Source organism: Ambystoma mexicanum, chromosome 12, assembly GCF_040938575.1.
Source record: "Ambystoma mexicanum isolate Mex_15411 chromosome 12, UKY_AmexF1_1, whole genome shotgun sequence".
In the NCBI taxonomy this organism is placed as follows: domain Eukaryota; kingdom Metazoa; phylum Chordata; class Amphibia; order Caudata; family Ambystomatidae; genus Ambystoma; species Ambystoma mexicanum.
Window position 1 is genome coordinate 69,038,823 of NC_090936.1, and position 16,461 is coordinate 69,055,283.

Genomic DNA, 16,461 nt, shown 5'->3' on the forward strand with positions numbered 1-16,461 from the left:
AAACTGTCTTATCACCGAATCAACCTCACCGGCTGGAGCATCTTTGTTTTTTGTTACAAAAAAAGATACAGAGGAATTAAGGCCAGGTATAGACTACCGGGGTCTTAATAAGATCACGGTTGTGGACAAGTACCACATGCCGTTAATTCCTGACATCCTGGAGGCAGTGCGAGGGGCAAAAATGTACACAAAGTTAGATCTCTGTGGGGCCTATCCTCTTATCCGGATTGCCCCTGGGGACGAATGGAAGACCGCTTTTCGAATGCCGTTCAGACATTATGAATATCATGTCATGCCTTTCGGTCTATCCAATGCTCCCGCAGTGTTCCAGCAGTTTATGGATCATCTTTTTGCTGACATTTTGTTGCATTTTGTGGTTATTTACCTCAATGATATTTTAGTTTTTTCCTCAAACGAGGCCGACCATGTGAATCATGTAGCTCTGGTTTTGGATCGACTCCAGTCCAATCAGCTGTATGCAAGGCTGAGAAGTGTGAATTCCATCAGACCCAGGTGAACTATCACGGTTTCATCTTTTCCACCCAGGGTGTTTCCATGGATCCTAGGAAGGTGTCTGCAGTTTTAGAATGGCCATCTCCGTCTAACGTCAAGGATATTCAGTGTTTTCTTGGTTTTGCCAATTCTTATAGAAAGTTTATACCTAATTTCTCGGAAATCATTCTTCCAATCACTAAATTGCTAAGAAAAAATGTTCGATTCTCCTGGAACTCGCAAGCTCCAGATGCCTTCGAACTGTTAAAACATTTCTTTTCCTCAGCCCCGATTTTGGCCATGCCAGACCAGTCGAAGCACTTTATTGTAGAAACAGACGCTTCACATTATGCCTTGGGAGCTGTTCTTTTACAAAGATCTGTCTTAGGGGAAGAATCGCCGGTTGCCTACCTGTCTAAGACTTTCAACTCGTCCGAGATAAATTACTCAGTCCTCGAAAAGGAATTATTAGCCATAAAAAGATAGTTCGAGGAGTGGAGACATTTATTGTTGGGCTCTCCCCATCCTATTGAGGTTCGAACGGATCATCAAAACTTGAAGGTATTACAACAGGCCCAAACTACCAACAGTCGTCAGGCTTGGTGGGCACATTTCTTTCTGCCCTTTCGGATATTATTTACCTTTCTTCCTGGAAAACAGAATCTTAGAGCAGATGCTCTTTCCCGTAAGGATCAACCCACAGCTAGATTTAGGTCAGAATTTCTGTTTCCCAGAGCAAGTTTCATTTCTGTGTTAACAGACTTCCTTCAAACAATTAGACAAGCAACTACCCAGCATCTTCAGTTATGCAACAACCTTCGACCGGCTTACCATCTGACGATGAACCAAGGTCTTTTTCTTCATGAAAATCAAGTATTTGTTCCTTCTACCACTCTGCAAAATGAAGTTCTTCATATGTGTCATGATACTCGGGCAGCTGGTCATCGAGGATATCACTCCACTTTGGATCTGATCAAGCGCCATTTTTGGTGGCCAACTCTTCGTGCAGATGTTAGAGACTATGTCTCGGCCTGTGTCACGTGTCTCCAATTCAAGACTTTTTGTCAAAACCCTTTGGGTCTACTCACCCGTATGCCTATTCCTGACAGACCCTGGCAGGTTATTTCTACGGACTTTATAGTGGACCTTCCGCAGTCAGATAGTCACAACACCATCATGGTGACTATAGACTATTTCACAAAGATGGCTCATTTCACCCCCTTACCCAAGCTGTCCAATGCTGATTGTATGTCTCGGATATTTATCGCTGAGATTTTCTCTCGACATGGCTTGCTGGACACTATAGTTTCTGACAGGGGACCCCAATATACTTCTCTTTTTTGTCAGAAGCTGTGTACTTACTTGGGAATACGAAGGGCTATGAGTTCTGGATACCACCCACAAACGAATGGACAGACTGAGCATCGCAATCAGACCTTGGAGGGCTACTTACGCTGCTTTGTATCTGCCGCACAGGATGACTGGGTCGAACTCTTACCTTTGGTGGAAATCGCTTATAATAACTCCCACCATACTGCCCTAAAGAGGAGTCCCTTTCACTGCTCTTATGGTTACCCTTTGTTCCTTCTGTTAAACCTCCTTCTTCTCATGTTCCTGGTGTGGATAGTCTCCTAGCTGACATACAACTTGGTCATCGTCTCGCCTGTCAGGCTCTTCAGGCAGCTCAGGATCGGGCCAAGAGGAATTCTGATCGTCATCAGAGGGCTATTCCGGTTTTGACTGTTGGGGACTCTGCCTGGTTGTCATCCCGCTTTCTCCCTCGTCACTTGGTTCCGTCAAAGCTCTCTCTCCGGTTTTTTGGTCTATTCAGGGTGTTGTCTCTGGTGGATTCTGCTGTGGTTCGTCTTTTGCTGCCTTCTTCTTGGTTAAGGATACAGCCTGTTTTCCATGTGTCCCAAATTAAACTGTCTGTTCCAGATCATTTCCAGCAGAATCCGGTGGCTCATCCTCCCCCCGTTTCCACTCCTTTGGGTCCTGAATTTGAGGTCGCTGGCATCTGCGATTCTCGTTACTGCAGGGGTCACCTTCAGTTCTTGGTGGATTGGAAGGGTTATGGCCCGGCTGACCGATCTTGGGAACCAGCTTCGGGGGTTCATTCTCCTCGTTTGGTACGCCGCTTTTTCTGGCTGCATCCTGGTAAGCCGGGTTCTCCGCCCTTGAAAAGGGGGCATACTGTTACATCTTCTTATCGGCGCTGGTCCCTGGGGCATCGCGGCTGCCTTTGCCATTCATTGTTGGTTTCTTCACCCAAGATGGCCGACGATTGGCCCAGGCTCTCTTGGATGGACTGTGCAGCTTATGCACGTACATTTCTGACGTCTTGTGCTGATCATGTGACCGCATATAACGATTGCATTTCCGACAGTCAGTGCGTTGCTACTCTTAGGAAAGACGCTTAGTAAGTTACCGATTCTAGGTGTTCAATATCCTTTCTCTTTATTGTTCTTCATTTCTAACCCTCTCTCTCTCTTGCAGTGAATTAGATCTGTGCAACCCTGTCTCCAGCATTTAGCCGTCCTCAGCGCCTATCCAGCTTCCCTCACGACAGATCCGCCTAGGACGTCGACCTTCCTCCCGTACGGACTGACTTCTCCACCATTTACCAGCATCTTTCTTTGGCTCCCAACCCGACAAACCTAATCTCTTCTACGGCTTCGGACCTACTGAATGATCCATTTCATTCTTCTTCCGTTTATTGACTTCCCATAGATCTTACCTGTTACTGTTTCCCGGTAGGTTTAACTTCCGATTACACTTCTTTCTTTCCCCAAACGTGGTACTTTCACTCACTTACCTGTTGTCTTATCTTCTCAGTGAAGCTCATTCGCTAGTACGATCCCGGGAACAACGCAGCTCATCATTCCAAACCCCAGGATTAACACCGGCATTTCACATCATCCAGGTTCCGAAGTCCTCGAGATCCTTCGACACATCAGGGTTTTCTTCCCCAGAGGGTTTCCCTGGGAACACTGCCTTCCCTCAGTCTGTAAGATTCCCTATTCAGGCAGAGCGAGGTAGAATTAACAGGGAAATCTTCTACATCTGCAAACTATAGTCACTGCTGTCTGACCAGGTTAGTCTGTTTCCATATCTGTAATAACAAATATATGAATTGATTGTGTTTTACAATATCAACCGTAGTGAGAGTTAACATTTACAATTTTACAAACTTTATAACAATAACATATCTAGATCACATATTTTGTGGCGCAGATGCTCTTCCAAGCCCCGTCGTGGTAGGATCCTGGGTCTGGATTTGACAGAATTTCGCACTTTCTGTCCGGGAAACAATATCTAGTTTGTCCAAAATTGGTACACATGTGCGCATTGTATATGGGCATAAGCGTGTGAAGTTTCATGCTTCTGACATCAATACATTTGGTATAAAACCACAAATTCTACAGTTACTTCCCAGAACGTAGTACAGAGTTCTGGGCCCTCTTAAAATGTGCAGCAGAATTTTAGGTTCAGAAGTCCGGAGTTTATATATTTTTAACAATTGTCAACAGTAAATTATCAGTCTTTTTAGAAATCAGCTTTTTGTCCATTGTGAATCAACAAAAATTGTCTGTCCCCGCCTCCTTTTCCTCCTGGCAGGTCTGAAGCAATCCGCCCCATTCCTTCTGGGAGAGGCCATTTTTTGACACTTCACAAACTGCATATACTTTCAGCCAGAGACAGTCCATTGTGTCCTTCCCAGAGCAGCCCAAGAGCTCTTCCCTTCTTAATCAACACATGAATGTGAGTTCCTGGCCTAGAGAGCAGAAGGGAGGTGACTGGCCCGGTGGGGGAAGTTGTTTGTAGTTTTGGCTTTGGAGTCAGGCTTACTTTAAAGGTCATTTTGTTACATTTTTCTTTGTTTAAAATAAACTTGCAATTTTAAACAAGCATCTAGAACACTGATTCCAGACTCTAAACCATGAAGTTTAAATAGTTACAACCTAGGTTACTCTTGATAACAGGTCACTTAGATTTTAGACATTAGATCTTAATGGTACAAATTTACAGTTCTAATGCAGGCTTTTGAAAACAGCATTCAGCCAGCCGCTGGTACTGCGCCCAGATTTTGACAGCTTTCACAGTCAGGCAAACTGGCTGTGGATGTTTTTTTGACCAATTCAGCTTTCCAAGATATTGCAATTCCACAATGCTTTCTTGACTTCAGTAAAATGTGACACCGCGCAAGTAGATTGGATGTTTGCGGGTGTTTAGGACCAGCATTTCGTATTTTCAGCAACCAACAAAAGATTTAACTGCAAGATTTCGGATTTCTTTCAGCAAGCACTGATGTTCATCTGTGCTCCATTTTTACATTCTGGGCAGCCCAATGACATGTTTCAGAAGTGTGGTCTCCATTCCTCCACTGACAACATGCATGGTCGATTTGGCAGCCATATTTTTGTGCTTGGTAGAGTGCAATTTCCTTAGATTTTGGCGCGCATGGGGTATTCACGGCCATTTTGATGATGCTGGTGCCCCAGCACACAGTGATGCCACAGGGCAGAGCATAAGTGGGTCAATGCATCCCACATAAGGAGTGCTCAAAAGTTGCGTTTGCTCGGCTCGGCATTCAAACGTATCTATAATGGCTTTCGGTTTGTTCGTTATTCAACAGTACCTGCTTTTGCTCTGTTCGGCTTTCAAAAGTATTTATTAAGGCTTTCCTTTCATTCGATATTCAAACGAATGATCATCATATATTCGCATGCCACCCTGGTGTTTTCCACACTCCCCGGTCGGACCTTATAGTGCTGCGATGTCTCTGTCGCCACGGATCTATGCTTTCTCGTGCGTGACCTCGTCTTCCTCTCCCAGCACCTCTACGTGGCATGGCTCCCCAGAGATGCTCCACCTGCAGATCGGGATACTTGTGACCTCTTCGCCCGGTCACACTGGTCTCCCTCACGCAGACTGCTACCGGCTTCCAACACACCTTGGCTTCGCGCCCTGCAGCATAAACTCTGCATCTGCACACAGGTCTCGAGCGCTCCACTTGCCACATTGCTGACCTGGAGTTGCTTTCCCAGCTGCCATCTTGGCCTCCCCAGCTGACTCCTCAGCTAATTCCACAGCTGCTCCTCCTTTCCTCATGATTCAGTTTTTTAAAGTTCCCGCCTCCATGATTATTCCAAAAAGGACTAGACCTTGTGTTTTCTAGTCATCCTGTTCTCTCCGAGAGCGGAACAAAAGGAGACAGAATCAAAGGATAGCAAGAAAATCTAGGAAAACTGAAAGGAGCGCAACGGTTCATGAAATAATCGATGCACAAGGCTTACCGCCGCAGTCTGCTTTATACAGCTGCCTGGGTGCTTCTGGCATTCTCAGTGTCAGCAGGTCACCATTTTGAAAAAGACTAGTCTGCTGAAGGGAATCAACAAAAACGTAGCCGATTGGCACCATCTTGGAGGAGGGATGTAAACAACCCACTCTTATTCCCTTCCACCTGCTCCAAAGGGACCAGGAAGGGGTACGTTTCATGAAAATAAGTCCCATGATCCCTCCCAATTGACTATGCTGGCTGGGGTTGATAGGAGTTGTAGGCCAAAACATCGGGAAAGCCAAAAGCTGCAGATCCCTGTCAAGTCAGAAATGTCTCAGTGCCATCAGAAACGCCATATACGGCAACAATCGGAGCAGTATCAGATTGAGGTCAATCTTTTGTGGATGAATAAACATGTGCACATGTCAAGGATTCTAATGCATAGCGAGCACTGGAAGGGGAAACATCACAATGATGTTTCAGGACATCCTGGAAGGCCGAGAGGCTAAACAGTGGATTTCACAAAGGCATTGGTGGCATACTAGGAACAAAAACATTGATAATTTTGCACAGGCAAAATTATCTACAGTGAAACCATGAACACTCTACTTAAGCATGCAAATGTAGATCCAAGAAGACCACAAGGATTCTTGAATTACCAGTGTGGTTTACGTTGCTGGAACGTGGCTGTTGTGGGAGGTTAGGTCGAACACGTCTTCTCTCATTTCCACTTCCCTTATGGCCGCCTCAAAAGAAAACGTTACACCTACACAGGCTCAGGTTGATATTCTAAATTACATGTGATCTGCCCCATGTGAGAGGGATCACGTTGTCATTTAGGATAATATAGAGCAAATGTGCTGTCTCCATTTATATACCATTTCCACAGAATTATATTTTCAATATATGGACGAAACACTAAATGATGTTGCTTCAGCAACATAGGAAATTAAGACAGATAGTGACGCCTCTTATATTTTAGAAAAAAATATAGCTTTTTAGTAATTATTGGAACCTTCAGGGTCATTTCTCTGTTAATATATTTTCAAAAACTAATTTCAGAGGCTCGGGGGAAAAAAGTGAAGAAGGGGTTGATCAGCATGAAATCTAGACCACTAATGGAATATCTTCTTTACATTGCGTATATTAAGGCGGTACCCATGTAGAGAAGTGTCAATCTATCACTAATAATTGTCACCATGTCTGTAAAAAGACATTTGCACTAGTTTCTAGAAAATTTAAATCATTATCTATGTTCCTTGATTTTTATCATTCTTTACTGGTTTTAGATGATTGAATCTGCCTCCTTATCTATCTACCTAAATATAGGGCCTCTTCTACCGTGCCAAAGAATTGATAATCGCATGACGTAGAATATTTTTTTAATCAGGAAGCCTCATGTGTTAATCCTTGGCAGATATGTTGTTGTGCTACTCTTATTTACAAATCTTTTATTCAAATCATGTCAAATTCTTCAAAGCTAAATCCATACGTCCACAATGTAAAATATAAGACATTTAACCTGAGGATTTTGCAATAGTTTTAATGTCTTTTTTTTAATGTTGTATTTACTAGTAATCCTCAATACAAGAGACACACTACGTCTTAAAAGGCCTACAACAAAAGGCTACTCAGCAATATATCTAGGAACATGTTCAACTCATCCAGTCACTATTAAATACACATCAATTAAAAATAGGTTCTCAGTGTTTAACAATTACATTTCCTTTGGCCCTCTCTTTACTTTAAATTTAAAAAAAAAGATGATCCTTTTTAAATTTTTTCACTGCCGCCTCTTTCCCAGTTGCCTTAGTTTCTCTATCTGTTTAAGTAAGTATGACTAATACTAGAAACAATACTTCTACCTACTAAGACACGAGTATCCAAAGGCACACACAATTTCAATTTTAGCAAGAGGTTTGTTTGCTAAGGCGCTCTACTGAAGTCTCGGTGCCTGTGGTGTGGGCAAATACTCTTTAAACCTGAAGCGATAGCATCACATTTTGTAATAACTGCATAACATATTCACAATTAATACTCGTTACCTCACTCTGTAAGACCCAGCATACCGTCGCCTTGCCCATATAGTTTCTCTGGCCAATCTTTAATGCCCTTTAGACTGTTTGTTAGTTATTTTGAGAAATTCTACAACAAAGTATGTACATGCAGTAAACATTTTGTCAGCTTAATAATGCTTTAATGTTTAAAGTATGGCATTGTAAAAGTTACACCACTTTTCTAAATGCAACACTATATTTCCATTTCATGACAGTGGAGCATTTTCATTGCACCTTCAAAAACTGCTCAATGTAGCTATTCTATCCTTGAAAATACCTACTCATCTATATGTGCCCAAAAGTAGACCTAGGAGCCGAAACACGCGTTGACTGTTCACTTTAACAGGCACAAAACCAGATTACTAACTATATAATGGGCAAACAATCAAGTGTAATGTTCATAACAAGTAGCTAGGATGCTTAAGAGCTACTTCTTATTCTGTACTGACTTGTTGATTAAACTCAATCATTGGGAATACAATTCCATAACTCCCAACTATTGGAGTTGTGTAATCCTTACCGTTGATGTCATTGTTCATTTAATTTATAACAGGTGTAGGGTAACACCTAGATGAACTGGGGTTGCAGCTTTACAGGTTTCAAACTTATATATTTAAAGGGTACCAAAGTGCACGTGCCCTCTGATTTTACCCTAAAGGCAGTTGCATATATTAACCAGGTTGACCAGTTCTCAAAAGCAAAGTTGACTACTATGGTATGCGATTTTTTTATTTTTACAAGATTTACAGCTAGTATACATACTGAGGGAAGCAAAATCATACTTGCTTGTAACAGCGCCTTGATGCCCCGGGGCTTAGAGCACTTTATAAATGTGAAAATAAATAAACACATACATTTTTATATATATATATATATTTAGGCTTCTTTATAAGTGTGTGACACATTTTTTATTTTGCAGAACATTTTCTGGTTTTACTCTCCATCGATAAGCCATCAGGGTATGCTCTGACAATCACATATCAGAGTTTAAAAAGTGATATTTAATCTTACCATCCATGCTGTGACAAAGTCTCCCATCCACGTCCCAACGGCGGCTATTTTCATAAACGTCTGATTCCGGATTCCCATGTAGTCTGTTATTATGTGTGACCTGTAGGATGCAAATTGGTTGCTTAGCAACATTTTGTTGAATTTGAAAAGACAAACTTTATATTAAATTGTTATATTATTATTGACAGTTTAAGAAAATTCAGAATTACTTAAGGTAAAAATAGCTAAAATAAACAGACAAATAAAACGTCCACTTCCTGGGAACAGACAATACTGTAGTAGCCTTTTAACACCACAAAAGCCATTCTATTTTTTGGTTGTCTATTGTGCAAGGGCAACTCCTCATTGAAACATGAAATACGTGCCCTGGCAAGAAGTGCATTCTTTCTGTCTTTCATTGTCTGCCCTTTCTCCTTTTTTTCTTTTAGTGGGACTCTATTAAGCCAGCCAGGATGTGGTCGGCTTGAGAAACTGAGCAGCAGGCTAGCATGAGAAGTGTCCTGTGCCACACGGTGCTTAATTCAGCATCACTCCGTCAACAGGGTGCCCTACTTTAGGTTTCTTACAGCAGCTGCTGGAAGATTGAAGGAAGCCCTGGGGTGGGAGATACATAAATAAACCGGACGTCAGGATTGCTTCAAGCTGCCGATTTAATATCCATCGTCCATGAGGAAGTGAAGTTCTGCTTGACATGTCAAGAGTGGGGGGAGGCAATACCTGTGCTCGGCCACACTAGGGATGCAGTATCTTAAAAGCCATGTTATGTACACATACTATATTGCATATCTGTCGTGGTGCTTCTAATTGTGCTGGGGCACCTCGGTTTGATTTTCGCCAGCAAGAGATCTTAAACACCTCTGGCTGGACACTCTGCAGTCTTATATTGTTCTGTTCTCGCTCCAAAAAGACAATGCATTAGTGCAAGAGACAAGGACTTGCATGCGATGAAGAGCAGAGCTCACCTAAGCGGAGCTATCAAACACAGGGAGACATTTTGTTGGAAGGGGGTGGGGTTACTGCTGATGCTTGAAACAATGCGGGCATCCAAGAGACGCTGAACTCACGTAACCTGGGGATGCAAGAGCTTTGTACTCATTGTCCATAGGTGATTCCCAGTTCTCTATATGGGTTTCCTCCCGAAAACTTCCTTTTTCTGCGAGAGATGTTCTTGGGTGACTAAAAGATGGGCAAAAAATACAATCCTTGCAAGTCCAGTGTTTGGTTGGTCAGGGTAGAAATATTGCATAGTAATATTAAGGGACCCCTCTGTTGCTCCACGGGGGGGGGGTTACTTAGTTGATGGAGGGTTCTAGCAGGTGGTATGGCAAATTGTTTTTTTTAAACATTTCTTTGTGCATCGGTTCACATCTCTCCAACATCAGTCATGCACAGATACAGTAAAGTATATTATTGAGTGGCAGGCGGTTACACTACAAGGCGCGCATAGAATCAGATTATCAGCAAGAACGAGTCACCCGGCTCGGATACCCTGCTTTCTACTCGGAATCTGCAGTAAAGCAGTCAATTTTCCTCGCTCACTGTCATCAGATCTGGACTTCGTCCCGGGTCATCAGGTATGCTGTAAGGGGGCTGTGTATGGCAATATATGTATGGAGTGAAAGATGGAAGGAGAAAAAGATTGAGTATGCTAGAGAACCAGAGGGTGGGACGCCAGACCACCAGTATTGATCAGACGAGTGAGTCCTGGTTGTTCTTATGATAGCAGTGACGTGGTGGTAGTTGAGTCATATTCTGGTTTTCCTCTTCCCAAACTACGTGTGTGCTCGTGGAGGGCTCTTGATGCCCCTTGTCCATGGGGAAAGGCAAAACCAACCTTGTGAGGCCAGGCCACCAGGATAGGCCGTAACAGTGACATTGTGACTTCAAATCCTGTGTCGGATGTCGAAGGAGGCCCAATAAGACTGAACCAATTGCATCAGCCTCTGTATTGATGTTATCGGTACAAACTGGGGATGGTATTGATGATGAATATCTGCTATGGAAGCTGCATGGACGAGACCAACCAGATTCAGGCCAAACATTGGAGTGCAGCCGTACTCACAGGGTGGTCTAGGAGTCTTGACTCCATTATGAGGCATCTGGGGGAGACAGATCAATTGGGTCAGGCCTTCGGACGCGCATAATCAGCACTATTTTGTTTATTGTGTCCGGGTGAGGCGGGTTTGAAGGAATTTCCTGAAGGTCATGTGGTCTTCCATAGCTCAAAGCTGGCTGAGTGTGAGTTCCATATGTTGGTTGTTGTGACTGAGAATGAGGACCCTCCATGGTATTTCCTGCTGAATTGTGGGACTGTTACAAGAGCTGTCTTGTTGGTACAAAGCGTTCTGACATGCGCATAGTGGATGAACTGCTTTGTGGAGGTTTCCCGACCACTCTGTGGAAAACCTGGTGGACAATGCACAGGATTTTAAACTGGATTATATATTTAGATGGGAGGCAGCGGAGTGTCCGGGGTGCCCCCAGGGATGTGTCTCCATTTTTGCAGTCTCAGGAGGAGTTTTTCTGCTGAGTTTGTACTCTTTGCAGATGCATCAGCAGGTATTCTGGGAAGACTATGTAGAAGCTGTGGGACAGTCCAGTCTTCAATGTTGACTGCAAAGGTTCTAATCAGTAGCAACAGTTAAGGCTTGACAAAAGATGGATCTTAGTTAAAGAAGCAACTTCTTACAATGGCTTTCCCGTGTGATTTGAGGGTGTGAGAGCTTCTCATTACAATACAATTGCAAGGATTTATGAATATCAACGTTGGCTAATGGCAGATTCCCGTTAGTCATCAATGAAGTGTCTATCAGTAAGCAGCAATTGGCAAGGTTTGGTTCATATTAAGGTGAGGCTTGCTAAAGTTTGTAGACAGCCCGAGTTGCTGATAATTTAATAGAGTAGGGTATTATAGGTATTACAAAGTAACAAAGTCAGACCGTTAACGTAACCCACATATGGATTTGCAGTGTGGTGATCAAGCGGGTCATTTACGTAGCCTACACGCTGTTTGAGAGAAACAAAATCATCCAGCATAAAACAGTCCCTTGCGTCAATAATGTACTTGTGAACAAGCAAGTTTACTCCTGCTCTCTTGCTCATATGGGTGACAGATATGATCTTTAACCCGACGGGATGGCCTCATATAATACTGAAGATTGATTGCATATATGCCATGTTTCACGATCAAGAGGTGGTCTCCGTTCCTCTCGACTAGCAGGTTTATTTATATATGGTTGTGCGGTGTTAGGATATAGAGGGAGTACTGACGTGACGAAATTTATTCTGCTGTTGCTTTCTGGCCTCTTTGTGAACCCAAGAGAGATGGAGAAATTACTCACCAGTCATGTTCTTTCTATGGATTCTTCAGCCACAGATTCCACATCTTGTGAGCTGGTTATCTAGTGTCAGCGGCTTGGAAATGTTTTCGACAGGGGACGTAGTGCCGATTGATATCGTTGTCGACTCCCTCGTATATGATTGTGCCATTCCTCGGCAATTGACACAAAATCAATAGGTATATAAAAGGATGCACTACGCATCCCCTGAACTCAGCCTGCGAGAATCAACATGTAGTAATGGGGAAAGACATAGAAACCAACAACAGCAAACAACGAACGCTTGATTACCTTTTTCTTCCATATTTCAACCTCTGAAACGGCACCATAGAAGTAGGGCAGTCTGACAAACAATTGCTACTGCCTTAAGGTACCAGTCTGCTCCTCATGTCATCGCAAAAAAAATTGTGACTGCAGAATGTGAGTGAGACCATGGACTACCAAGCGGGTTAGGCTGGAAGGGTGAGGAATCTGTGGGAGAAAAATCCATAGAAAGAACATTACTGGTAAGTACATTCTCCTTCATTAGATTGCATTCTTCAACAGATTCCTCATCTTGATAAGACTCCCAAAGCAGTATCCATGCTGGAGGAGGGTTGGAAGTCCCAAGACACCAAGAAATTCTAGGAGGAACACCCCACCGAAGCGTGCATGGGCCCATCGGGGTAAATCCAAACTGTAATGCTTGGCAAACATGTGCAGAGACGACCACGTTGCCGCGCGACAAATGTCTCTAGCTGGTACTCCCCTCTGAAAAGTCAAGGAAGGAGGCCGTAGCCCCTGCTAAAGTGGGCCATATACCCTGCTGGAATCTCTTTACCCGCGTTCTGGTAACATTACGATATGCATAGCACTATCCAGCAAGAGATAGTTTGCTTAGAAACTGCACGCCCCCACCAGGATTGCAAGAATTAATTGAACAACTGATCATCCTTCCTGATAGACCCTGTTCTTGCCAGGTAAAAACTCAGCACCCCCTTGGAATCCAATCTCCTTTGAAGGATGGGTTGAGGGGGCAACACTCAAAGATTGATGCTCTGGCACAGATGGAATTCTGATACCACCTTTGGTAAAAGCTGCCAACGCACTTTCAGGGATGCTTACTCTTTTAGAAAAAGTTCAGAAAAGTGGGTTTACAAGAGAGCACCTGCAATTCACTGACACTTTTCGCATTCGTGATTGCCACCAAAAAAAACGTGCCACCACTTGGATGGTAAAGAAGGAATTTTGTTCTGGCAGCCTTTTAAATAGGGAAAGAGGCGCCAGATACCCCTTTACTGTGCCCACTTGTAGGCCTGATTTGGCTGAGGCCAACTAAAACTCCACCACCGAGGTGGGACATGACACAGTGCCCATTCCTTTCGCCTTGCACCAAGTCACATACTTTCTCCGTCTGCACTATGTGATGAATTGAGGGAATTTGTTTCTTGTCCCCAAGGAGGAAACCCCACTGTGAAGCTAGGGAGGTGAGCCCGCTCAACAACACCCTCCCTAGGGGTCAAGGCAAGGGGGACCTCAATGGAAGAAACTCCCCTTATGGGACAAGGACTCCCATTTCTGTGAGGAACTCCCTGGAAAAAGAAACATGATAGCATATATGGGACTGTCAAACCTATCAAATAATGTTAAGTACTGGGCTGAAGAAGAAGCCAACAGATGCTATAATCCAGAAGAAACAAACTGTCTCTTTAAACAAAATTAACCAATTCACTGTGATGAGTGGATTAAAAGATGAGCACGTCTGTTGAAGCAGGGGAGGTCCCCAGTGAACATGAACCTGGCACGAGGCGGAGCCGCAGCAGGACCCAGAGCCCGTGAAATCAGAGGTTGCTGGAAGCACCACACGGAGCACTGAGAGACCAGCGTAGCAGAGAGCCTGAGAGATGCAGAGCCAAGCTGGGCTTGAGAGTTGGTGGTGGCGCAACCACGAGAGACTCATGTGCATCCTTTGATACGGCTCGATGTCATATCCATTGTCGAGGAATGATGCAGCTGTATACGAGGGAGTCATTAACGACATCGAGCGGCACTATGCCCCCTGTCAAAACTATTGACGAGCAGCTGATGCTGCTATCAAGATGAGGAATCTGTGGGAGAATGCAATCCACTGAAATTCTTAATTACTTGGTATTGAGGACAATACTGACTGGTGTTGCATACGTGTTCTCCAATGAAGGGTTAGCGTGTGCTACATCCTAGTATCTTCTAAGTGCCAATCTGAAGACCCAGAGACAAAGGCCGTTTGAGCCCTACTGGTAAGGGCTCCAATGCGATTAGAGCATGTAACGAGGGTTGAAGAGACCAAAGCGTTTGGAACAGTTTAAATTGGAGGGAAAGGAGGCGCAATGGCATCAGGGCTGGTATGTAAGTCAGTGGGCATGCCCGGCAGTTCACTGGACACATGCGCGCAGTTTGCATTTCATCCGTGCCCAAGCAAAAAAACGCAACTGGGGCCCTCACGTAGGATGCCACCATTAACACAAATACAATAGGATTCACTGTGGGGCAAAAAAAACGGAAAGAGCATAGCCAGAGTGGACTCGACACGAGAGTATAAGGGATGTCAAGATGTGTTTAGTTGGCCGTTGACTGGGATGTACTGGGACAGCACTGGAACTGCAAGGACGCTTGGAATGATGGCTTTCACAGGTGGTTAGAGCCCGTATTTTGCAAGCTCTCTGATTAGTGGAAGAGCTGACAACATGCACCAATGACAAATAACGATGTGTTTTGATCGGGCCTCACTGGAAATCTCTGGAAAGGGGATATCCCACATTTTCCAAAGCTATTCGGCACATGCAGGATTTAAAACAATACCAATAAGAGGAAAAACAGTGTGAAACCATTCCGCCAATAGGCAATTGAACCCGAGACCAACGTAGCATGTAGGCTTGATGAAGGCTCCAAAACCTCCAGCATAAATTCCGGGGTCATGGTGCTAGCCACATTGTGGAATGAGGCAATCGCAGGTTGGGTCCCAAAGGAAGGACAGAATCCATCTATTGATGTTGCAGGCATACTGCAGGTGCATTATCCCACTTTTGAGGAGGGATACGGAAGGGGCAAAGGTAAAAGACCACCCACCATACAGTTCTGCGGCTCAGGCAGTCTCCGCGGGGACACATCTGAAGTCGCAACCTGATCCTGCAAAGAAACTCTGCTGCAATATTTTTATTAATTACTGAAACTCGCAGACCTGTGAACATAGTTTGTCTGTTCCACTGTACAAATTGTTTCGGATCTGGTCTAGATAACTTCGTGGATTGTGCCAATTTGTCATCATTATTTTAACACACACAGCTACAGCCGCTGTTTCCTCTTTGTTGGATATTTATGAGGGCAATTTCACATCTTTCAACTTCAAACCAACTGGAAAATGGGCACCCTTTAGAAACAGGCCCCCTGCCACCTCTTGCAGCTGCCAGCCATCATGATCGTCGCTGCTTGCACATCCAACAGGGAAAGCCATGGGCTAGGGATATGGGCAGAGCACGTCGACATCTGAACATCTCGCTTGCCAATAAAATTAAATATGTATTGCCATGAAAAATAACAAATACATTTGTTGCTGGCACACTCTGCTGGCATGGGGACCGGCACAAATGAGAATGCCTCGGTGGTTGTCATAAAGTGTCCTGCTGCGCAAGGGGATGAGCTCCTTTCTTGCCGCATCGCCATCTGTCCAGCTTTTAGTGCGACTTTCACCAGGAAGTGATGCATTCGGACAGTAAAATCTCATACATGAATTGATTGCAAAGCTTAATCCATCCAAGCAGGGCGTCATAGAGATCAAATACTGGTGTGTGGCAAGAATATGCTGCTTCCCGAATGCCAACAGGCACACTTTTGGTGGTACGCTGAGTCGCCCTCAAAACAATCATGCTACAATGTTCAGAGCCAACACAACTTAACTACAAAACGGTTAACCCAGTGTATGTGAGAAATGTATTGTTGTAGTCTATCACCTTATAACTGGGTGATCCTAATGAAATATAAAAAAGAAAGGCGAACTACTTGCCTTTGTCACATTTTTGTAATTCAGCTATTCATAAAACTGCAGATTTATTCATAACCTCCGAGACTCGTGCGTGTCTAAATTCATACTTTAAATGATGAAAGAATGTGCAAAAATCCAAAATTCTATAAGAACATATGCAAATTCTACCATAAGAGTGCTTCCGGTCTGTTTGCATTTACAGTTTTTCCAAATGAACACATTATACTCCTTTACTTTTTAACACAGTGTAACTTATATAGATAAGCGACGTTTAGATAGATACAC

The 16,461-nt window shown here is 43.8% G+C and overlaps 1 protein-coding gene across 3 annotated transcripts in view; it reads right to left on the reverse strand.

Annotated features, from left to right (window-relative positions):
* The window catches only part of TMEM117 (transmembrane protein 117), a 1,134,871-nt gene that overhangs the window by 428,088 nt on the left and 690,322 nt on the right, over positions 1-16,461 (reverse strand). For all 3 annotated transcript variants that reach the window (XM_069628012.1, XM_069628014.1, XM_069628013.1), the window contains one exon: positions 8,842-8,941. In XM_069628012.1, coding sequence (XP_069484113.1) covers positions 8,842-8,941 — 100 coding nt within the window. The remainder of the gene's footprint in view (positions 1-8,841; positions 8,942-16,461) is intronic.